This window comes from Lipomyces japonicus, assembly GCF_038497905.1.
Source record: "Lipomyces japonicus strain CBS 7319 unplaced genomic scaffold V1514scaffold_4, whole genome shotgun sequence".
Lineage (NCBI taxonomy): Eukaryota > Fungi > Ascomycota > Lipomycetes > Lipomycetales > Lipomycetaceae > Lipomyces > Lipomyces japonicus.
In genome coordinates, this window is record NW_027117816.1 from 184,477 (window position 1) to 207,767 (window position 23,291).

At 40.7% G+C, this 23,291-nt stretch overlaps 10 protein-coding genes and 2 non-coding genes across 12 annotated transcripts; 7 read left to right on the forward strand and 5 right to left on the reverse strand.

The window, feature by feature from the left end:
• Positions 1 to 267: 267 nt before the first annotated feature.
• Positions 268 to 705, forward strand: V1514DRAFT_317854 (bola protein; the record flags this gene model as incomplete). Its single annotated transcript, XM_066925859.1, has 3 exons — positions 268 to 355; positions 473 to 603; positions 658 to 705. 3 exons carry the CDS (start codon positions 268 to 270, stop codon positions 703 to 705), a joined length of 267 nt encoding a protein of 88 aa, XP_066785538.1.
• A 138-nt stretch (positions 706 to 843) lies between these two features.
• Positions 844 to 3,671, reverse strand: V1514DRAFT_325055 (adaptin N terminal region-domain-containing protein). The gene is made up of 7 exons (XM_066926538.1): positions 3,507 to 3,671; positions 3,335 to 3,386; positions 3,126 to 3,257; positions 3,007 to 3,064; positions 2,572 to 2,939; positions 2,280 to 2,491; positions 844 to 2,224 (listed from the first exon to the last, which is right to left on the reverse strand). Exons 1-7 carry the CDS (start codon positions 3,559 to 3,561, stop codon positions 1,020 to 1,022), a joined length of 2,082 nt encoding a protein of 693 aa, XP_066785539.1. The 5' UTR covers positions 3,562 to 3,671; the 3' UTR covers positions 844 to 1,019.
• Positions 3,672 to 4,159: 488 nt separating this feature from the next.
• On the reverse strand, positions 4,160 to 5,734 carry V1514DRAFT_275694 (fungal-specific transcription factor domain-containing protein; the record flags this gene model as incomplete). The annotated part of the gene is made up of 2 exons (XM_066924906.1): positions 4,160 to 4,285; positions 4,346 to 5,734. 2 exons carry the CDS (start codon positions 5,732 to 5,734, stop codon positions 4,160 to 4,162), a joined length of 1,515 nt encoding a protein of 504 aa, XP_066785540.1.
• A 2,036-nt stretch (positions 5,735 to 7,770) lies between these two features.
• V1514DRAFT_325061 (XAP5, circadian clock regulator-domain-containing protein) lies at positions 7,771 to 9,364 on the forward strand. The gene has a single exon (XM_066926539.1). The coding sequence runs from the start codon at positions 8,221 to 8,223 to the stop codon at positions 9,313 to 9,315; it is 1,095 nt and encodes a 364-aa protein (XP_066785541.1). The 5' UTR covers positions 7,771 to 8,220; the 3' UTR covers positions 9,316 to 9,364.
• V1514DRAFT_325063 (ribose 5-phosphate isomerase A-domain-containing protein) lies at positions 9,306 to 10,463 on the reverse strand. The gene is made up of 2 exons (XM_066926540.1): positions 9,960 to 10,463; positions 9,306 to 9,859 (listed from the first exon to the last, which is right to left on the reverse strand). The coding sequence occupies exons 1-2, from the start codon at positions 10,217 to 10,219 to the stop codon at positions 9,358 to 9,360; spliced, it is 762 nt and encodes a 253-aa protein (XP_066785542.1). The 5' UTR covers positions 10,220 to 10,463; the 3' UTR covers positions 9,306 to 9,357.
• Positions 10,464 to 12,105: 1,642 nt separating this feature from the next.
• On the forward strand, positions 12,106 to 13,612 carry V1514DRAFT_325068 (uncharacterized protein). Its single transcript, XM_066926541.1, has 4 exons — positions 12,106 to 12,124; positions 12,191 to 12,925; positions 12,992 to 13,100; positions 13,178 to 13,612. The coding sequence occupies exons 1-4, from the start codon at positions 12,120 to 12,122 to the stop codon at positions 13,586 to 13,588; spliced, it is 1,260 nt and encodes a 419-aa protein (XP_066785543.1). The 5' UTR covers positions 12,106 to 12,119; the 3' UTR covers positions 13,589 to 13,612.
• A 186-nt stretch (positions 13,613 to 13,798) lies between these two features.
• Positions 13,799 to 17,134, forward strand: V1514DRAFT_325070 (SIT4 phosphatase-associated protein-domain-containing protein). Its single transcript, XM_066926542.1, has 3 exons — positions 13,799 to 14,545; positions 14,624 to 16,730; positions 16,792 to 17,134. Exons 1-3 carry the CDS (start codon positions 13,935 to 13,937, stop codon positions 16,948 to 16,950), a joined length of 2,877 nt encoding a protein of 958 aa, XP_066785544.1. The 5' UTR covers positions 13,799 to 13,934; the 3' UTR covers positions 16,951 to 17,134.
• A 10-nt stretch (positions 17,135 to 17,144) lies between these two features.
• Positions 17,145 to 18,359, forward strand: V1514DRAFT_302040 (putative N6-adenine methyltransferase-domain-containing protein). The gene is made up of 2 exons (XM_066925562.1): positions 17,145 to 17,393; positions 17,451 to 18,359. Exons 1-2 carry the CDS (start codon positions 17,338 to 17,340, stop codon positions 18,280 to 18,282), a joined length of 888 nt encoding a protein of 295 aa, XP_066785545.1. The 5' UTR covers positions 17,145 to 17,337; the 3' UTR covers positions 18,283 to 18,359.
• Positions 18,360 to 18,563: 204 nt separating this feature from the next.
• On the reverse strand, positions 18,564 to 18,658 carry V1514DRAFT_t14. Its single transcript has one exon. It is a non-coding gene; the product is annotated as a tRNA-Tyr (tRNA).
• A 104-nt stretch (positions 18,659 to 18,762) lies between these two features.
• Positions 18,763 to 18,851, forward strand: V1514DRAFT_t12. Its single transcript has one exon. It is a non-coding gene; the product is annotated as a tRNA-Arg (tRNA).
• Positions 18,852 to 19,337: 486 nt separating this feature from the next.
• V1514DRAFT_325074 (uncharacterized protein) lies at positions 19,338 to 20,346 on the forward strand. The gene is made up of 3 exons (XM_066926543.1): positions 19,338 to 19,521; positions 19,603 to 19,735; positions 19,806 to 20,346. The coding sequence occupies exons 1-3, from the start codon at positions 19,450 to 19,452 to the stop codon at positions 19,973 to 19,975; spliced, it is 375 nt and encodes a 124-aa protein (XP_066785546.1). The 5' UTR covers positions 19,338 to 19,449; the 3' UTR covers positions 19,976 to 20,346.
• On the reverse strand, positions 20,031 to 23,067 carry V1514DRAFT_325076 (armadillo-type protein). Its single transcript, XM_066926544.1, has 3 exons — positions 22,641 to 23,067; positions 22,319 to 22,570; positions 20,031 to 22,227 (listed from the first exon to the last, which is right to left on the reverse strand). The coding sequence occupies exons 1-3, from the start codon at positions 22,767 to 22,769 to the stop codon at positions 20,338 to 20,340; spliced, it is 2,271 nt and encodes a 756-aa protein (XP_066785547.1). The 5' UTR covers positions 22,770 to 23,067; the 3' UTR covers positions 20,031 to 20,337.
• Between the last annotated feature and the right edge of the window lie 224 nt (positions 23,068 to 23,291).

Consider the following 23,291-nt stretch of genomic DNA (forward strand, 5'->3'; position numbering starts at 1 on the left):
CTCATATCTATATTGTAATACCAGTTTTAGATATATGTAGCATCTAAAAATATTATCATTAGTTTTTATTATTAAGTTAACCATCAAGACGAAGTTAGCTTCAAAATTCTTTTAGTACGAAAGGCCGTCATCAACTTCTTACTAAGCCTTTCCAATGTCCGCCATCTATATTATTTTCCCACACAAAATTAAAAAACGTAATTCAACTGCTACCTGCAATTTTATTTTTTTGCTACTGTGTTTGACATTTTGCCATATTTGATTGAGATGAGTGAGGGAGTTCCAGTACAATATCTAGATACCGTGATTCGAGAACGACTCGAAGCGGTTCACGTTGACATTATCGACACCTCAGGTATTTTGCTCCTTTTCAGATAATTTCTCACGCCTGCAAAATGTTTTTTTTTTCTTCTTTTTTTTGACGTTCTTTGTTTTTTAAATAAGTTTATTTACATGCCGAATCGTGATATAGGTGGCTGTGGTCAAGCATTTGAAGTCGTGATTGTTTCACCCAAGTTCAAGGGCAAGTCCCCCATAATGAGGCACCGATTGGTGAATAAAGAATTGAAAGAAGAAATCGCAAGCATTCATGCATTCACCCAGGTACGTGATTGGGTGGCACATTTTTTTTTTAAAGTATTAATTGGAGGTTAATAGAAAGATTATACTCCGGAAGAGTGGGAGAAGAAGAAACAGCAACAATAAATGAAAATGTTATAAAAGTGTTTGTGGGGTTAAATAATAGTCTTGTGCATAATATTATTGATTTGTTATTTGGCGTTTAAAGGATTTTACAATAAGAGGCAACAGCAATATAGATATACTATAATTAACTAGCATATAACGTGTTAAATGTAAATATTATATAGTGCATACTGACAGAAGGCTAATTCACTTCTGTCCCGCGTAAGTTACAGAATCTATATGTTTAAATACGTATCGAAAATATGGAAATCGCCAATATGCATTATTGCTGTCGTCATTTACAACACATTTTCTTCCCATGCTTAACCTTTGCCTTAATCGAACATGCCTAATAAATCTTCCACATTACTCCTGAATTGTTGGGGTTGATTAACATCTAGCCCTGAAGAACTTGTCTCGCTAAAACTAAGATTGGCAATGCCAGCTGTGGCTGCAGGAACGTTGGTACTAGTCGAAGTGATAGTCCCGGGAGGCGTTGAGGATTGAGCAACCGGTTCAATGTCAAAGTCGAGATCGAGCAAGTTTTCCAAATTACCACCAGCTGCTTGAGTCACGGCCGGGATCGGGTCTTCTTCAGCGAGTTGAACTTGTTCTTCTATTGCCCTCTTTTGTAATGCATCAGGACCAAACCTGCCTTGACCGATAAACGTCTCCGCCGGCTTATGATACACGGATGCTAACGTGGACAGTTCTCGAATCAATTCTTCCAAAACTGGCGCTGGTAAATGTTGTATAACGGTTTTAACCGCTGGCTTTTTAGATAAAATTATATCCTTGGAAGCTTGTGGGTTCGCCGAAAGTAGGCGCCAGTAAATATATGCACGGTCCCGCAAGTCGGCGTTGTCGCATTCGTTCGTGATTGTCTGTAAAACTTTTTGAACAAGTGGTTGTGAGGTTTCTGGTTTCTTTAAAAATAATTTGACCGTGGCTGTCAAGAGTTGCAACTGTACTTGCGTGGTCTCATCCGTAAAAGCTTCAACAAACGTGGCCAAAATTTCATCCGCGTTGTCTATCTTGTCTGCATATTCACCAACAATCCAAATTAGTGCAGCTCGAGCTTCTGGTTCATCCAATTCATCGATGCCTTGACACAAGGTAGAAATCACTCCTTCATAGCCTGGGTATCTTCTCAGAATGTCTCGCATGACAATGACCGCTTCCTGAACCACATAGTTGACCTTGGTGTTAATCAAGTCCAGCAACACTTCCACGCATCTTTGAGCTGAGCTTTCAATCTTGATCGCACATTGACCGATGGCCTTTACTGCCCGTCTTACAAAATCCATGTCAACCTCTAAAGCATATTCCTTTAATTCTGATAATAGTGTGTCAACATTCTTGGCATTGGCTAGCCGAATCATGATATCAAGTTTCTCCACCTTCAGATATGACGGATCATTGTATTTGCAAAAAAATATCCGCAGCTGATTACTGAGAATGTCAGGGTATTTTTGAAGAATGAGGTTAATGTTTCGAAGAGCAACATATTGAACTTCCGGTGCAGAAACAGCAAGCGTAACTGTTCTAATTAGTTTCAAACCTTAATAAAAATGAATACTTAAATAAATTCTTACCTAAAGGCGGTGACATTTTATCTAAATACTGATTTTTCAGTTCTGGATTAAGCAAATGAATATGACATAAAACAGCCTTAACAGCGGCTAGAACCACGCTCGGGTTAACATGTTGAAACTGTGGCACGACGCGTTCGCAAATATGTTCAGCTTCACGAACATCACTTGATTGATACTCCGCAATCGATGTGAGAATTGAAATTCGACCCCACCTAAGATGAATACGTTAGTAACCTTCAAAACACAAAAGGGGAAAGTTATAGATAAATAAACATAAAAAAAAAATTTGTACTCTGTGCATTCGTTTAAAGCCATAAGCAATTTCTTTAAAATCTCGGGGTTAACCACGAACGCATTGGTCTCTGGTGCGGCTTCCTGAATCTCTGTGAGCGCAGACACCGCGTTGGCGATTACGGTAGGATTAGCATCGCCAAGCATGTCTTGCAGCGTGGATAAAAACCCGTTTTCTACTACCAACGTGGGATTGAGATCAAATAATTTTGCCACACAAATCGCTGCAGTTTTGCGAACGTAGGGGCTCTCATCCTTAAGGGTCTTCCGTAAAGGTTCTTCCATGTAATCAATAATCTTGTCCACTCGAATGCATCCCATTGTTCTGATTGCTAATGCGCGCACTAACGGGTTGGAATCTTCAGAGTCCTGTATTCATAAGTGAATGTTAGACAGTCATTACCAAAGAAGCCTCAGCACCATTGATAAACTTTACCTTGACAAACGTGTTGACTGCTAGAATGCAAAGATCGGGATGGGTTTTGGCATAGTTCCTACTCACAAATAAGCCCAAAAATTCAACAAAAAGACAGCGACGAGCCAGGCGAAACTTACATGAGATACAGATATACAAGTTTCTTCTGTTCAAGATCTGGAGTAGCGATATTCTTCAGCACATCGGGGAATAATGGAGAAACATCCTTGCCTAGAGTCATGGCGGCTATAGTCCGTTGAATGGCATCCTTTCTAATTATTGCATTTACCCGCAATGTTAACAAAGCATTGGACAAACACAAAAACACGATTGGCACACAAAGTATTACCTTTCATATGCATATTGAGATACAAGCCCGCTCCGCAATTCATATGTTTCACCTTAAAAAAACAAAAAGATATATTGTCAGCTTTAATTCAGTGAAAAAAATGGCACGCTTTCCAAGCTTGCTTGTATATTTGGAAGCGTTTAAAAGCAGGCACTGCCTCGCGCTGAAGTACCTTTGCGAGGAACTTGAAATACGCTTCGAATGCGCTTTTCAATCGAGGCCTGCATTTCTCAAAAAAAAAAAAGAACAATTTTTTTTAAATTGAAATGCACCAAATGGCAGGCAACGAATAATACCGCCGTAACAATGGATTGATTGAGAAAATTAAACAATGAATTGAATCTTGTAGGTATGGGCGAAGCGCGGCCACGAGGTTGCTCCTCGAATAAAGACTTGAGCACGTGATATGCAATGTTACTAATTGATTATTAATTGTACACGAGATAGTTATGTTGGCAACCAACTCGATTGTTGGACCATCTACTCTAATTCCTAACAATTTTTGAATGATTACAGCCTCAATTCAGGTTCGCCTATGACCTCGAAAAAGGGCTAAGTTATGTACATTATGCAGCGTTTTGTTGGATACTATTCAGCATTCAACCAGTTCACTCCCTCTAATTATACACTATATATTCTATTCTCTAACTCCGTTAAATATCATGTATCTATTAAACCATTATTAGTTATTATAATTTCATGATGCATTTTGTACTAATTATTTACAATTTGCAAATTTTATCACGATAATACTTTGTCTCCGTCATCAAGTATCACACTTACGTCATTACGTAACATCCGATTACAACTACCCAAACTGAAAAGTTATACCAAAAGTCCAGTCCCACCACCTGTCCACCTGTAAATTTTCAGCAATTTTAAAAATTTGGCTTGCACGACTTGCGGTCGTTCATTTAATTGAACTGATCTTAACATGTTTCGAACGTTCCTCTATTATGATGATGAGAATTAACAAGTCGAAACGAAAAGATGAAAATAATGCACTCTTACCTGGTACTCCGTATCTAGCGTGGCTAAGCAAACCTCGTGAGCATGAATCATGGTTTCGCATAAGTGAAGAATATTCATGTTTTCTTCTACGCATTGTGCCACATGAGCGCTAAGGAAAGGGAAGCTGCCATGTAGAAGATAAATGCCAAACAAGTAAGGCATAAACCGCATGTCGGGATCACTCTTAAGAATATCCGTGATTGCGTTGGCGGCGGATTTAGCGTGGCTCATACATTTTGCATATTCGTCAGATTTGATCCATGAATTAGGTGTTTCGGTCATAGCAGTAGGATCACATGGCCCATACAATAGCACGTACATGACGTGCACTATGTATGTCATGTACGAGCACACCAATTGCTGCCGGTCAGTCGAATACTTGCCGGTTTTATTATTTGCAAACGAGGCCAATGATAGCTCATACTCACGCAACGCTGCTTCCGTGATTTCAATCGCCATGAAATCTGTGATGGTGCTAAACCGAGGATGATACGATCGCTGGTGAATGTCAAGGACGTCGCCGAGAATCGTCATCAGCGGTAGCATGTATTCAAAGTATCCATCCCCGGTGACCTTAAGCGATGGGCCCAAATATCTGGGGCAGAGAATTGCTGACAGTTCGGTATCAAGTTCTTGCCAAGATAATTCGTCCAACGGCTGGTATACATGACACTCAGCATCAGTGATGGCCGGTCGCTGATTGAAAGACAGCGCCAAATGCCGATCCACAGCGAAAATCCACCACCATACTCGTCTGCGTTCTTCAATCTCTTCAATACTTAATGCGCCAGTAATTGGTAGTTCTTGATTAAGCTTTAATGATCTGGCCAAATCGATAGCCCTGTGGACCCATTTGAGACTGTTAATTTTTGGTTCACCTCCGGATATGACGATGCCGATTAAATGCAGTGTGATCACTTCATCCAACGTGAGTGGCGGCGTTGACGACAAAGATAATAATGATGATGACGAAGAATAATCTGGCGAGAGAGGTCCGAGGAATGATGTGCAAACAGCAAAGAGCTTGTCGCAAATCTCTTTTCTTGCCTTTCCCGAGTGCATGACTTCGATATCAGCAGTTTGAGATGCAACCCATAGCATGGCCGTAAGTAATGCTGGCGAGGTGGATCTGGGCGATTCGGTACGAAGCATGGACGCCTTCCGAAATATGAACGTCAGTACGAACGGCGAGGCAGATTGGTACATGGAGTTTGACGCATCAGTAAAATAATGGTCCAGCAACGCGCAAGCAGATTCGGGCGTAAGGAACTCGTGAATGCATGGCAGGATTGGGTTTAGAACTGGATATTCACAGTGGTGGCCAAGCGTGGCAGCGGAGGCGGTGAATGCAGGTTGCTGGTTCGTGGTGGATGAAGAGGCGTCGGGCATATCGTGCAGTTGCAAGCTGCTTTCCCTGTTAAACACGAATACTGAAGGTGACAAAATGTTATCGTTAGCTGGCGAAATATCAGGCGCTGGCGGTACTGGCGTGGATGCAACTTGCTCTTGCTGTTGCTGTTTCTGGTTCTGCGACGATGACACTGATGAAGGCGGTGGCAGCCATGATTCGACCGATATCATAGTTAAATCTTCAGCAAAACTAGCGTGTTCATTGAACGATGACGAAGACTGCGGTGTGTCCATGCTTGTATTAGACGTAATATTTACGGCGTCGGTGGAAGTCACGCTTAGCTTGCGAGAAGTGGTCGATGGTGCCCTACCACGGCGCCTGATTTCACGCGTATACTGACAGACATAGTGGTATTCTACATGCGGATCAGGTCAGTAAATTAATGAAACGTGATGGTCATAGATACGTTATCATGAAGTACCTTCGCAATGATGACTGCGCAAATGAAGTCAGAATTAGCACAACAAACAAGTCGAGTCACGAGAAGCCAAAACTAACCATGGAGAGCCGCCGTCACATCTGGTTCTGGACGTGCTGCATTGATCGCAAGCCCGCTTTGTCCGTTTGCGTTCTTTGACTGCGGTTCTGTCGACAGAACCTGTTGCTGTCGACTTTCCAGCCACGACTGCTACAGCTGCACCAGTGGCGGCAGCCGACACAAGATGCAAGGACATGTGCTGGGCAAACATTTGAACCAAATGAATTATTCTGAATTTGTCAAGATGTATTAGATTTGAATTAGACGTTGAACAATCAAAAAATCGCACGTATTACCCCCGTTTTCTATTGTAACTTCCCCGCGCCCGTGCTTTTAGAGTTCGACCCCGCTGCAACCCCTGACCTGCATGCAATCAATGTCAGTCACATCAATCATAACCGTAGGCCGACAAAATCGTTGAGTTTGAACGAAAAGCAAGGTGGAAAAGGGCAGTATAGTTGTGAACATGACGGTGCATCATGTTGGCCTAAAATAGGAAAAAGTAAAAGTAGGTTTATATATGGAGTGTATTCTGTTGACGTGCTTGTCTAAGTGTAAATGTTATGTTTTCATTGTTTCCATGGTCATTTAACAACTTGCTCAAGAAAGCTTTGAAATAATTCATGATGCAGAAAAACTATAAACGCATTCCAGCACGATGTTTATGCGCACATATGCCCCGGATAATGATGAAGAGTTCACCACCAGATTGTGGGCTGTTAATCGACATTTGCAGTCGTAAGATACCATGTAAATGATAAATTGTTCAATATTAATCATTGATCTTTTTAATATTAATATAAATCAAATGACAACATCGTTATCTTAATTGAATCTGTCCGTGGCTGGATCAAATTCATCTTGAATATACACAGGGATAGAAAGTAACGATTTCGTTCCATTGAAAAATAGATGTGAAATGTGAAATTAGCAAAGCCAGAAAATTTGGTTTGTACTGCAACACTTTAAATACAGCAAAAAAAAAAAAATCTTATGCGTCAGTGCTGATACTAAAGCCTTGCTATATTTTTTTGCTGAAGTCGGATATACATAAAATGCTCAAAACGTTTTAACCATAGATGATCTGGCGTGTAGATTTCCTGATTATAGTAAACATATTAAGACACGCGTCGCGTGAAGTTGAATGCGCAGCCGGTGCCATTGCACGAGACATATGGTTATGAATACCTTCAAATACCTTATGAATCTAGTTTCCAGTTGTTTGATATTCCCCCGGCAAAGATTTCTAAAATACTTACACATTGCGTATTCCCGGGCTTGTGCTTGAATTGCCGCAAATGCAGTATCGATATCGATACAACCAAAGTGCTTCAGGTGGTCCTTCAAAATTAATTGGCGGAGATTTCTCGAGTTTGCTTATTCTATTTTTATTTTAAAAATTTCTTTCAAGAATTTTATTTTAAATCCGAGTAGAAGAATATCGGGTTTTATCAAGTGCCAAAAGTACTTCAACGTCTTTAAAAATAAGAATCCATCTGCAAAATTTAAGGTTTGTATTCCCAATTTAATCGAATGGTTCTTGTTTAAATTTAAAGATGGTTAGCAAGAAAAGATTATATCATAGTTCTTGAGTGACTATTCTGCTACTAACTGACTATTAATGGTGAAAAAACCCTCTTATACTCTACAGTGTCGTCTGTTGTAATAGCTGTCTATGTTCTACAGCGACCCTAAAACCTGCGCAAATAGCAATGATGACTGACGAGTTGGCATAGTAGTGCTAGAAAAGGAAAATTATTTATAAGTGAAAGAAGTAAAGACATTATTTGTTAACAAACTAAAAGCATATGAAAAAAATTTAATTAATCGTCCCAATAAATTAAAAAAAATGTCTGTAAATTAATTATAAGTCTCTGAGCGCGTTTTAGTGAGAAAGAAAAGTCATTTTAATTTTTAACTTCCTCCCCACAATCAACATATATACATATATACTATTGTTTCATCAATCTTTTGTTATAGGAACGCATGGGTTTCAGAAAACGGCCATCTGGGAAAGCATTATCATCATCGTCTGTATCACGTGCGGCAGCAGCGCGAGTGGCCAAGTCGCAATATGCAACCGATAATCACGACAAGATTATCGCACCGGCTAACCGATTCACCACGCAATTAACACCACTTGCGGAAGACATCGTTAAGAATGAGACAATTGGGTTGGTTAAACTGGATGAGTTAAAGCGTCGGCGGCAAGAAGCTACAGAACGATCGTCGGCGTCGACATCGAACACGCCAACGCCTGTGCCAATATCACAGGAAGAGGACAAGCAGCAGCAGAAGGACGGTGCGGATCAGGAACGCGCGTTAGTATCAGACGAATCTGCCATGTTGGCTATTATACCAGTGAAAAGGAGGAAAAAAAATGCATTACAAAAATCGAAACTATCATTTGAAGATGATCACCACGATGGTACGACAGCGACAACGGCGACCCCCACAACAACAACAACAACAACGACAACAACAACAACAACAACAACAACACTAATAACTAATCCGGTAAAAAAACGGAAAATAGTTGACGGCACGGTTGATACATCATTTATCAAAATCAGATCCACAACTGGCGGTCCCCAACTCGGAGAATCGCAAAACCGGATTACTGCCGAACTGCGGCAAGAGCAAGTCGACGTGAAGTTTATTTTTTTTGAAGGTAACAGACCTGGTGGTGGTAGCAAGGCCAATGATGTTCCGGTAGAAACGCGAATTTGCAAAGGTGATCAAGTTTGGGCCATGCTTGACCGCACACGCAAGGTGCGCAAGGAGTTTCATCGCGGAGTTACCGTGGACGATCTCATGCTAGTCAAAGACAACATTATCATCCCTCATCATTACGAATTTGTTTATTTTGTCTTAAACAAAGTCAAGTCTAAATTTGGATTACTATTCGACTTTAATGATCCAGATCCAGATCCGACCAGGTGGAAGATCGTGTATCGACCCTGGTATCAGAGACATAAACATATATATCCAGCCTCCATATGGCAGGAATACAATCCCGAAGTCGACTACGAAAAATTGGTTCTTAGGGACAGTCATGGATTCGTTCTGTACCAGCAGTAATATATATATGTACTTATATCTCTATGTAGACAATTTTTTTATTTAATGCACAAGAATTTTATCTCCATCGCGAATCTTGGCTGTTATGGATCCATCCGCGTTGCCAAAGTACGAAGCATCAGCCATTCGAATAAACAATCCGACATCAACCACACCGACAAGCAATTTGATCGCCGATGCCAGCGTTAGCGGGTCTTCAATAGGGCCAAAATGAGCATCAATGATCACGTTGGAATTATCCGTAATTACAGGTCCGGCCTTGGCCTTACCGCCTAATCGTAACACGGCAGTTTTTGCGCCCAAGGCGATCAAGTCTTGCTTGACTTTTGCATGTGCCAGTGGTACAACTTCGACTGGTACTCCCTGAAGCCATTGTGTACCTAACGTGGTCGAATTCTTTCTGTAATCGGCCACGACAATGAATTTCTTTGCGCTGGCGGCGACAAGTTTCTCCTGGAATAGGCAGGCGCCGCCACCTTTGATTGCGTTAAGCTCAGCGTCCACTTCGTCAGCGCCGTCAAATGCAATGTCAATTACCGGGTACCTACTCGCAAGTAATAGCTGAATTAGTCAAACAAAACAAAACCAAAAACGTAAACCAAATAATAACGGAAACAATTGATGTTTTATTTTATTTTTCATACCGGTCAACAGCGCCCAGGTTCAGCCCACCTTCAATTATTAATTCCTTACTCTGAAACCCAGTTGGCACGTATGTCACGCCAGGTGAAATCTCGCCCGCTAATTTTTTCTGCACAATGCGTTCGACCACGTACACGACGGTAGAGCCGGATCCAATGCCAACCACTTTGGCGTCGTGTGGGAAATGCTGGTCCACAGCAGCGTAAGCAGCCAATTTTTTGGCTGACTCCACTACTGCAGCTGCGGCTTGTTCCGAAGACATTTTACGAACTGGTGATAATGATAATACTGATTGACGTAGCAGGAAAGATTTCTTGGTGGTGACAGGTTTGAATAACACGTGGTTTGCGGTCCTTAACAGCAGGCTCGAAGAAATGGACTTTGTTATTAGAAAAGCCGCCACGGTGAAGACAGATGAAATTAAAAATTAAAAAAAAAAAAACTAAAGGATAAAATTGTTTGTATTACTAGGTATAGCTTTTAACCGGAGAAAACAAAAAAATTACCGGGCCGGGTCGTCCGTCTTGTTCGCGCGACAGCCGTCCGGGGGTTTGTGGGGGATATATAATCAACCAACTTCTTGCCAGCGTATGTTAATCATTGGTCTTGTAAGTCAATTGTTCCGAGTAACTATTCAACAACACGGGCGGTTTTGTTTTTAGCAAGAAAATCAAACTCGGTGTACACTGTCAAAACATCTTCAAGGATTGAATCTCACAGATGGCATGTTCTTGATTGTAAATTGGGATAGCTCATATTTGAAGAAAAAGAGCAAGTTTTAAGTCTATGCTGTTGATCAGATTCAGTCTGCTATGCCGGTTGCGACTTACTGCGTCTGAGATACAACGATGTGCATGCAGATCGTGAGAAGGTTGGACTTCAAGAGTTTCTAGTTATTTGTTAAATACTCTTTACTATCTGACACGCCGAAAATACGGGCGAACAATATAATAGTTCTATCTCACATGTTTTTAAGAGATTGAACAAGACTATCAGTCAGGTGGATTTCATCCTGTCCATCTCGATGACACCGTTAAAGATGGCCAGCTACGAAATTCACAATAAACTAATATGGAGAATTTGTCCGTCTTTTGAGCTTAATTACGATAAAGAGGGCGCTAATGTGAGACTCAAGTTTCACATGAGAATGAAAAGGCAAAGCTATTCGGTCTTGTTAAAAATGTAGCGACGGAAGAATTAGCGCAATGTCAAAACTGCATTATATTCAGTTATTGCAAGAGCGTACCAACAAGTATCTAGTTTTACTGTATGTTGTTCAGGTTACTTAATTTTTTCATTCATCATGGTTCAAATGAAATTCATCAATGCATTATAACTGAGTTTCTTGGTTCGCACGTTACTGTTGAGTTCTCTTAAATCTTGATGAGGACGCCAATGGGAGTCGACCGGAACTCTTGATTTAATTTTAACCAAAAAATGCCGTTAAATTTATCCATGATGCCACCACCATTAATAGTCACTCTAAGGGTCAAGGAATATTTGTGGAATATGTACGCCAACGAAGAGAAAAACAGATAGGTCATTTCATATAGGCCCGGCACAAAGACCAGGTCTTGACACTACAAACAAAATTCATTAGGTCATTCAGCATTATTCGTAATATCAGCGCAGCTACGTATGAACTGGAGCTACCTTCCATATTAGCCAGGGACCGCAAGGCCTGATTACATATCGGTAGCTCATTGAAGCTATCCGGTCCATTGTTATCATTCAATGCACTCCCTTGAATTCAAAACTGCATTCAAACAATTCCAATCTTGCCATCTTCTTGCCGCCTTCTTGCCGCCTTCTTTAGGATGCAGATATTCAAGAGAATGGCTCACGCGATCCATCCCGCAAAGTAGTTTCTAATTATATCAGCCCAATAATGCCATCGCGGACATCTATGTAACTCGTATTTCTAAAATCATATAAAACATTAATATCAAATGCAATCAAACATTTATAAATAAAAATATTACAATATAAGTATTATTAATGGAAAGAGAAGCGTAGTGACTTTGAACGCTTTTGTTGCTTTCAATGTTTGCGTAACCCCGTATGACAACTGTGCACTTGTGCAGGGGAAAGAGGAACTGTTAGATTCAAAAAATTCAGGCAACAGGGTCAAAACCAATCTAATTCACCGTTGTAAATCATCAATGTTGTAAGTTGAGCAAACATATTGATTACCTGTGAACAAATCTAAGAAATGTTAATTTATCCTTTTTAGCGGATCCACGTCTCAGACGTCATCGTTGTTTGGTACGCCGGCAAAGCCTGCTGCGACTACGACGACAAGCCTGTTCGGCACGCCTCAGCAACCACAACAACAACAACAGCAGCAGCAGCCGCTGCAATCAACCGGATTATTTGGTAATAATACCAATGTGACTGGTGCGAATAGTCTATTTGGAACGACTGCGACATCATCATCATCATCATCAACGCAGCAGGGAAGTACCCCTGCCTTCTCATTTGGATCATCAACAACCACGCCCAACCTGTTCGGTGGTAGTGGTACGACGAACCAGAATGCCACCACCAGTGGTACAGGATTAGGTCCTTCTCTATTTGGATCAGCTAATACTGCACCTTTGGCACAGCCGACCACTTCACTGTTTGGATCATCTACGACGAAGCCTGCTGGAGCCGCTCCGTCATTATTTGGAAATACCACTGCTGCCGCACCAGCACCCAACACAAACTTGTTCGGGTCAACCGCAGGTGGTACGGCCGCAGCAAACCCGGCTGGTGGATTATTTGGGACAGGTGCACCTACTACCGGAGGGCTTGGAACTTCACTATTTGGAGCATCAACAAATCAACAACAACAACAGCAGCAGCGGCAGCAACAGCAGCAGCAGCAATTACAATTACAATCACAGCAACAACAAGTTCAACTTACATCTTTAACACGGCATAGTGATCTGCCAGAACCGGCACAGAAAGAACTTGACGAAGTTGAGTATGTGAATCCATAGCTATTGCGAAATATATGAACCACTCTTCTGAATTGCTAATTTCATGACAGTAAATACATTACACAACAGATTGAAATTTCTGAAGATTTGAGCGCGCGAAAGGAAACCAGGCAAGAATTACTGCAAAGCGTCCCACGTGATGTTGAAGTCATACTAAGAGTACGTATAGTTAGCAAAAATGGATTTGTTTTTTTTTGTTTTGGAACATATTTTATTAACGGCATGGGAATTTCTAGAAGCTGACAACGACAAATCATGCGTTAGCAAACGACGTGGCATCCATGACATTGCTTAAATCAGTCGTGGACGTGTCGACTGAAGACGTGCAGTTATGCCTACAATTGATTCAACAGTTGCGCATACCTGGGGCCAGGCTGCCGCCAGGTGATCCGTTACTGGCATATTTCGAACGCCTGGCCATCGAGTTGCAAGCCAAGATCGACGATTACAAGACCGTACTCCAAGAGGTCGACGGTGCCGTGGACGGCATCGAGCGTGAAATAATTGACGGTCGGGCATCGACCGGTGCTGGTGCGGAAGCGGTTTTGCAAGCCCTGAGAGAGGAGTACGCTGTGTTCATGTCGCTGGGAAACAAGGTTGCCGAGGTGCACCACTCGGTGGCCAGATTAGAACGTAGAGATAAGTAAATTGTCGGGAATAATGTGTTTATGAAATATAATATTATATTATAATATTTTTATTTTATGATCAATTCTGGAATGACGTTGTTGGTTGCCCTTAACCAGCCACAGGTCTTGTGCAAGTACAGCTACAAACGCGACGTCAGGGCGGTGGCCATTTAAAGTTGAAAGAAAAAACTGTAGCAATTAATAAATGGACATTTTAAATAGTTAGCATAACGCCCTCCCCACGCTAATACAATAACTATACCGGACTTGCATTCTAGTGGTCTTTTTCACGTCGCACTCTTTCTTTTTTCTGTTCTTTTTGCATTAAAAGCAACCTCGTCCTTTTTCGTTTCTTTTTTCCGGAATGGCATTTTGGCGCGTCGGCGCGAATTTCGCGTCCATGAATGCCGCCTCTGGTGTTAACAAGTTACTGGAGAAGCCCGATTGCTCGTTGGCCGAATTACTGGAAGAAGATGACATTTTGCAAGAACTTCGAGAACACAATGCCAAATTGATTGAGTTTTTAAGGCAGCCGCGGATATTGCAGCAGATGCTGAGGTATGTAAGTCATTGGTCGCCGCCAGACCTTCAGTCAGACCAACAACAGCAACAGCAACATAATGATGGGTTGAGCCCTACGACGACCTCAACAGAAGGGAACGACTTTATTGACAATGAAGCTGCCCATTTGCTAAAGGATATTGACAAGGAGAATGGCATTGATGGACAAAATTCAGTACAATCATCGGACGCGGATGCTGTCACGATCTCATCGATTTCGAATTCAGATTCCGAAGACGATGAAAATCATGTTGCTGAAGTTTCATCTGATTATGATGATGATTCTACGATTGATGAAATTCAAGAAGAAAACGATGTCGAAAGTGATGGGGAAGAAGATTTAGGATTGACCCGGGTGGCAGCCTCACCGGAGTCAGGGTCATCTGATATATTTGACGATGAAAAAGCTTGGAGGTAAAGTAATTATGTTTTTTTTTTTTAAAAAAAAAAATGAAATGATGATCTAATTTTGAATGAACAAATTAAAAACAGGTACGCCCGATTATCAGCAGAAGTATTTGCATCAGAGATTTGGTCGATATATGAAGCCGTAATGCATGAACCAGCACTTTTGACAGAATTTTGGCAATTTCTTGACAACCCAAATCCTATTGACCAAGTGTACGCGGGATATTTCACCAAGACAAATGAGCAATTTCTGGAAAGGAAAACTGAACAAATGATTGAATTTTTGAAGACCATACCCGATCTTGTGCCAAAGTTTATGCGACACATTGACACGCCGTCTATCATGGACTTGTTGCTTAAGATTTTATGCACGGACAAGCCAGATAGCCCGACTGGCATTATCGATACGTTGCAATCACAACGCTTGATTCCATCACTGATTTCGTTCCTTTCAGATAAAACACCTTCGAACACGCAATCAGCATCCGGAGATTTTCTCAAGGCACTTATCACAATTTCTGCCAATGCGAGTAGTGATTACACATCAATCGGCCCGAACGAACTTACCAGGGAATTGGTCAGTCCTGAGGCAGTGACGCAACTGGCGCATCAGATGGTCACCAGTGGCGGCACAGCGTTGGCAACTGCGGTCGGTGTAATTATTGAATTGATTCGAAAGAATAATTCTGATTACGACATGGATCCGCTATTGAACATCACGCTCGAATCTCACCCGCCCGGTCCGAGGGACCCGATATATTTAGGTTACATGTTAAAGATCCTGGCTCAAAGCATGCCCAGATTTGAACGCATCTTGGCCAAGAAGAGGGATGACCGGTTGGCCACGTCTTTTGGAGAGATTGAACCGTTAGGGTTTGAACGATTTAAAATATGCGAACTTGTGGCTGAATTGTTGCATTGCAGCAACATGGGTCTGTTAAATGACCCACGCGGCGAACAAGTGGCTTTGCAACGAGACGCTATTCGCAGGCAGAATAAAAAATTATGGTCCAATACTGATACCCGCAGTGCGTATTCAGACAGCGACAGTGGTATTCATGATCTCGGTGCTTCACTGAATGTTTTATCTGTTAGTGACCAACAACAGCAGCTACAGCAATCACCTCCAGTGACTGAATCTCGGCGGTGGTGGGGGTTGGGAAAGAAAAAGGCAACACCGGGAAATAGCCCGACTAAAGAGTATGCTGACCCGATTGCTGATGATGAGGCAAACAAGGAACAACCAATAGATACCGAACCAGAACCGATTGAAGCTGTAGTGGAAGAAGACGCTCAATCTTCTGATGACTTGGCCGAGCTGGTTGAATCAGAATCCCAATTATCACCGAATGGAAGTAATCTATCGGATAACAATGAGGACGACGACCAGGAATTAATTGTTGCCAATCTTAGTGAAGAGTACTTGGCTGACGAGAATGAGCTTGTGGTTGGTGATTTTTTGAAGCTTCAGCTGATCAAGTATGGCATCGTGTCGACTATCGTCAAACTTTTTTTCAGGTTTCCCTGGAATAATTTCTTGCACAATGTTGTCTTTGACATTATTCAACAGATCTTCAACGGACCGATCGATCATGGATATAATCGATATTTGGCTATTGAATTGTTTAAGACTGACAATATTACAAATCAAATCGTGGAAGGCACGAAGGATTCGAACGAGCATGAGGCGACCACGCGCATGCGATTGGGCTACATGGGTCATTTAACATTAATATCAGAAGAGATTGTCAAGTTTTTGCAAAAATACCCGCCCGAATCATTATCTTCAGCAGTAATTGAAAACACGATTGGCAACCAGGCTTGGAATTATTATGTGAACGAGACGCTGATACAGATTCGGATTCGGGATAATTCCATCCTCGGTGGACAGCGGCCTAATTCCGGGATTCAACAAGTACATCAGCATCAACTTATAACCATGGGTGGCATGGAAGACTACAATACTAGAGATGATGATGATGAAGATGAAGAGGAAGAAGACGAGGAAGACGATGACGATGACGCCGTTGGAGAACTTTCGGCAGGCTATTTAGATGATGTTGATAACAACAACAGTCGCAAGAATAATAGCAACACAAACGATGACAATGATGTGGATAAGGACGACGTTGACGATTTGGGTGATGGAATTGACGCCGCCGGCAAGGGACCAGGAGACACCATTGATCATGTGAGTATTGAACTGGCTCAAGTGAGGAAATTAATTGGGTTTTACTAATTCATGAGACTAGTGGTCCCAGTACATGTCACAGCAAATGACTCCCGACCGGATCGGATCTTCTGATGAAGACGATGAAGACGACGAGGTTGAACCTAGTCATCATGCTACTGCTGACGATAATGACGATGGTGATGACTCCGACGAATTGGCTGAGCTTTCCCGAGCATGAAGATTTTTTTTACTTTGGAAGCTTTTTAAAGGTTAAATCAGTATAAGGAAAACTTCGGCCATTTTTTTTTCCTGTTGAAATTTTTTCCAGCCATTGTTTTGTTCTTTCAAATGTGCGTACTTGAAAATGTGTAATTTAGAAGTTGTTTATACGATGCAATATTTATAATTTTGTAAAATTTAAATCAGTCCAAAGTAGGATGTAACGTATAAATACAACCCCCTTACGATATACAGGAACAAGTTATTTTCGGTGACCTAAAAAGTTTTTGATGTTTTAAAAATCTGGGGTAAAATCTGAATGCATCTGGTTCAAGTTTTTAAATCAAGCCTATAGCAGTTTTTTTATATGATATTCCAGATAAAAATTGCAACACATTTTTAAATTATGGCGCCTGACAAACATGTGGCAAATATTGAAAGTGACGACAATGATATTCCAACGTATGTATTTTATTTCACACGATATATATATTTAAATTTGCTGAGTTGAGATTACAGGTTGTCATCGGATACGTTAGCATTACTTCAAGAATTTCAAAAATCACAAGCAGAAAGTTTAGAATTATTTGAAAAATTACGACTTCGAGCTGAAACCCGATTCGATAAAAACGATGATGATAATGACAATAACAATGACGACGACGATGAGCGAGAAGACCCTTTGGCATCAATGGAAGTGTTTAAGGAAGATTGGAATTTGTCACAGTTTTGGTATACAGATGCCACCGCGCATGTTCTGTCCGCATACCTAATCTCATCGTTGGTGCACTTCCCATCCATTGACAGCACGCCAGTGCCGGTGCATGCGGACTACGAGTCACGACCGGATTTAAAAATCGCGATTATCTCTGCACCAACCGTGCATCAATACCTGACCAGGCAAATTTTGCCTCGACTATCCAAGCCGTTGCAGCAAAAAATTCATCCAGTCGTGTTTGAACATGACACTCGGTTTAACGTGTTTGGACCAAAACAATTTGTGCATTATGATTTTAATCAGCCAACAAACTTGCGGCAAGACTTGAAAAATTCATTTGATGCTGTCCTGGTTGATCCGCCTTTCTTGTCAGAAGAATGTCAATTGAAAACCGCAATATCGGTTCGATTATTACTCAGAAAAGATAACAATGGCCTTAACGGCAATGCGAAAGTCGCGGTTTGTACCGGGTTAAAAGTCAAGGACGTGATTTTAAAAGCTTACAAGCTATATGGAGTTAAATGTACGGATTTCAGACCCGAGCATAGGAACGGACTACAAAACGAGTTCAGATGTTTTGCCAGTCAGGAAGTGAATGATGTTTGGCATTTTGAACAAGAAGCTGATGATTGATTTTTGTTTGAACTATCTATATTGTTTAACACACTCTCACAAAATAAAAATAAAAATAAAAATGAAATAAATTAATGATAACTCCGGTTTAGATTTTAAATTTCGTATACATGTGAACAAGTCTTAAAATTAAAAATACCACGTAGCGAGGAGAAAAGATAATTTTTTCTAATTTAAAATTTATATATATTGACTGACACATACCCATCAAATATAATGAGCTCTAAAAAAACATCATTTGCTTTAAAAAAAAAAAAATATAAAAAACATAAAAAAAATATTCTCCGGAGCGTGACTCGAACACGCGATTTTCAGATTTACCGAACACGGTGATAACCATTACAGTCTGACGCCTTACCAGCTTGGCCATCCGGAGCTACTTGTTGGTTTGTTAAACTTTAGTGACTATAAGCTGTTTGCAATTATTACCCTGTTGGCTAGCACAAGACCATACAATTTGTTTCATTTTTTAATTAGCTATTCCTTGTGGCCCAATGGCAAGGCGTTCGCCTACGATTGGTTATATTGGTCACAGCGAAAGATTCCAGGTTCGACCCCTGGCAAGGAAGTAATTTTTTTTATTTTCAACAGAAGTATAGTTTATGATTACTTGTTTGAGTAACTACATCATTACGGTTTCATCTTAAAGTAAAGGATAATTCGATATAATAAAGAAGATTCTTTATTTAGTAACTGATATTTTGCTGTTTTTTGTTGGTTTGGCGTTCGCTTAAATGTGTGTCACTAATTTTAGTGACGTTTTGGGCAAATTGGAAAATAATGGCAAAGCATTTTAAAACAAAACGCATGATACTTTTTCAGTACGAATTCTAATACGCAAGTAAAATCGCGTCAATTCGTTCAACACGGGTAATTGAATAAGAAATAGTAATAATTCAACAAAAACTAGGAAAGTCGCTCGCTGCAGAATAGTTTGTATGGCATAAGCACGTGGGTGGCTCGTGCGCCAACACAGCACTAACACGACACCCTCAGTAAATCGTCAGCGGCTAGCAAAGTGAACTCATCATATAAACGACGACATAAGCTATAGTGAAGTTACCAGTCCTTTGATAAGGGCGGCAGCCTGTTAGCTTGTATATTTTAACCTCAAATTCTAGACGATCATTCTGTTTTAATTAAACAAAATTTTTTTAATCATCCATCATGTCCTCGGCTGCAATTATGACCGGTCCGCCTGGCAAGCGCATTGCATTGCCCGTTAGGGTCGAGCCCAAGGTAAGTCTTCCAATTGTCATGCCATGCTTGTGTTATACATCTTTTGGGATTTTAAGATTAACAAAAATATCTCATTTCTAGGTGTTTTTTGCCAATGAACGAACGTTTCTGTCGTGGCTTCATTTTACCGTCATTCTCGGCGGTTTGGGTGTTGCGCTTCTTAATTTTGGTGACAAAGTGGGCCGGTTCTCTGCCGGCTTGTTCACGCTTATCGGTGAGAAAACTAATTTGTCGCGTTTTTTTTTTGTGTTTTATTCCGGCGTTAGTTAACATGACTTATATAGCCATGGCGACCATGGTTTATGCTTTAGTAACATATCATTGGCGTGCGGCAGCAATCAGGCGTCGTGGTGCTGGACCTTATGATGACAGGTTTGGCCCAACCATGCTTTGCTTTTTTCTCCTGACCTCAGTTATCATCAATTTCTTTCTCCGAATTAGCTCACCGGCTTAAGGGGTTTTTTTTTTTTGAGGGTTTTTATTTTTGGTTGTTTTTTGGTTGTGGTTTATGCGAAAAAAAAAATGCATCGTATCATGTACATTTAGGTTATTAAGCTAGTTTTATCTTTAAAAATCATTTTTGCATTTTCAACCATGTCTTGTTGCTCTTTATTAGCTACGGAAATAATTGGTAGGCTCTGATCACGCAATCAGCGTTTGCCACTGAAGTTTTCCAAATTGCTGTCTGGTTATTTGAACTTATTCAATCGTGTCAAACAATCTTTCTCAATATTGTATACTATAAGCCACTAGTATTATACAACTCGATGGCCCGTTCTTATTTGTAAGTACTGATACACTGCAACAAACGAAAAATTACCACCCGTCTCCCCACCCATCGTCTTCACCGGCTCCTTCATCAGCAAATAATAGCTCCTTCTTTTTCTTATGAGCCGCAATAGAATGAGACTTGATTGTTCGATGACTAGTCGAAGTCACGTTATTATTAATATTGCTCTTTGTGCTTGTCGTGTTCAGAGGCTTGGTGTTTCTCACCGGGGCCACGGCCGGTTTCGGCTTGGGTTCATCAAACGCTGCCCAGTCATCGTTTATATTTGCTGATGTATTGCTGTTAGCAATGTTTTCATCACCATCATCTAAATCACCCCATCCAAAATCGTCATCCTCATTATTGTCATCTGCTTCAACTTTATTGTCCGGAGCAAAGTTAAATGACGATGACCGGTTTGGTTGTTCAACGGTCAAGGGCGCCGGTTGGTCTGCCAAATGCACACCGCCATTTTGTCTTTCCTGAAGAACCGGGAAACCAGCTTCCAAATTACCTGACACAAATTGTTTGGCAAATCCATTAATCGACCATGCTCCGTTTTCTTCAACTGGCTTCGATGGTGACGGTGAAGATGATAATGAGGACGATACCGGCGCCGATAACGCTGACTGATCTGGGATTGACGCAGCGTGATCTTTCACTTTTGCTATGTAAACATCCAAAGTTTTCTGTGCCTGTGTTCGTACCAGTTTTTCTTTGTCCAATAATGCAGGACATATTGCTGGCAATATCTTTGTGGCGCAGTCATCCGGAGAGAAAATATCAACCGTGACCGCCAATGCCAGCAAGGCTGCAGATCGTGCATGCACAAACGAATCTCGCAGTGACCTCGAAAATGCTGTAATTAAAACTCGAGATCGGGTATGAGGTCCCAGGTTATGAGCAATTTTGCCAAGGCAAATTGTCGTGTTCGTTCGGATGCCTGGTTGCTCATCATTCTGTGCCTTGGCCAAATGTCTCAACAAATCATTATTAATATTTCTGTCTGAAAGTTTTGGCACGATTACCAATACTGCCTTAACGGTTTGTTCGCGAATAACAGGCGCAACGTCGGTAAATCCGGTAAGCAAATCCGGGAATATCTTATCGTTTACCGTTTTGGCTGGTAATAATTCAATAAATTTTGAAAGTGATTCTAATAATGCTAAACGAATGGCCCGATCGGGAACTGAAAATAATTTAACAATTGTTGGTGCTACTGCAGATTGATATTCTTCCTGGGACAGAAATGATGCAAAATCAAGCAATACTACCAAAACATTGGGACCACCGCCACTAAATTCTAAACATTTTACCAATTCTGGTAATATTTTAAGTCGCAAATAACTTTGAGGAAATCTTGATTTGAGTTTTTGTAGTTCTCTTAAGAACGCTTGACGCTCATGTTCATTCTGTACGCCCAAATTGTCCAAGTTTTCTGACAAGTCAATCAAGTCTGATTTGAAAAACCCGGCTCCTAAATTATTTGTTGCCTTACTATTGTTATCTCTTCCAACTTCTACAAATTGCTTGACGCTAACTCTTTGTTTAGGAATCGGTTGAACGAGTCGTTTAAACGGGCCAAAAAGATCGGCCGGGATCTGTTTTCTGATTGATGATTGTAATTGATCAGAAGTTGTAAGTCTGCCATTAAATATTTCATATATTAAGCATCCATATAACCATGAATCATATAAGTGATGCGGAGCCTTCTTTAAAACGTCCCAGCCTGACTTGACAACTTCTGGTGAAGCATATCTTGCTGAATCTGGTAGTAACCCTCCAAATGTATAAATTACTGGTTCTTCATCCTTGGTTGAAGTCAATACTTCAAACCCGCTTAGCTTCCATTCTCCGCTATCGCTAATGAATATCGAAGACGTCCGCACATTTCCATGGATGGATGAAGCATCCACGTTTATAAACTTAATAGTAACCTAAAAAAAAAAAATAAAAAAAAAATAAAAACCGTAGATTTATCAGTCATCAGCTTTTTTTTTTTTCCAGATTAATTTCAATTTGACATACTGCAATTGCATATAATCCCCATCTAATTATATCATTATTCAAGGTCTCGCGTTTCTGAAGCGCTAGATCTAATGGCACAACGTGTTCGGTAGCAATTAATATTTCTGAATCTGATTCATAAATATCCAAGACCTTAATCACACTGGGAAATCTCAACGTGCGTAATTTCTTAACCGCGTTCTTCGCCAAAATTAATCGACTCTTGTTGACGTTGACATCGAACCGAAATACGGTAACCGGCAAGTTATCATTCTAAATCCTCACAAAAATTTAAAAAATATTAATATCGCTACTTGATATAAAAAGAAGAAAAAAGGCTCACCCGGCGAAACCCGTCATTGACTTGCCAAATAGTATCATTATGGAAGTCAATCCTGTCGCCAATCGAATATGGGAACGCGCTGTTGGCTTTCGCTGCGATAGTGTTGATGGCCGACTTTAAAAAGTCCATATTCGCATCAAATATAAACAATCACAACTGACATATAAAAAAAAAAAAGATGGAAATAAATTGCTATTGCAATGACGAGATTGTCAATTTGTTCCGGCGGCAGTTAAAGTATGTATCACGTGAGTAAACGGATTGCTTAAACGCGTGCAAAAAATCAAAACGCGTGCAATTTGATCATGTAATTGTAGACAGCGTAGTCATTCATGAGCTGAATGGTGTTGCAATTCGATAGATCATTGGTCATGAATATGTTACGATTAACCAAATATATGTAAATGGTTGTATATACGTATATGTATACGCATACAACTTTATTATTGTCATTGCCTTTTTATAGCAGGAGTTACAATGAAGCCAAAATACTGCTAACAGGACAGGTTATATAGAACCAACTCATTAAATCACAATTTTCTAGTTTCAGTACAAACACACAAGGTAACGGCCAACGGCCGATACATATGCATACAATCATAAATATTCAAGTAATGATGACAAATATTTTTTTTTTTCATTGAGGCAATC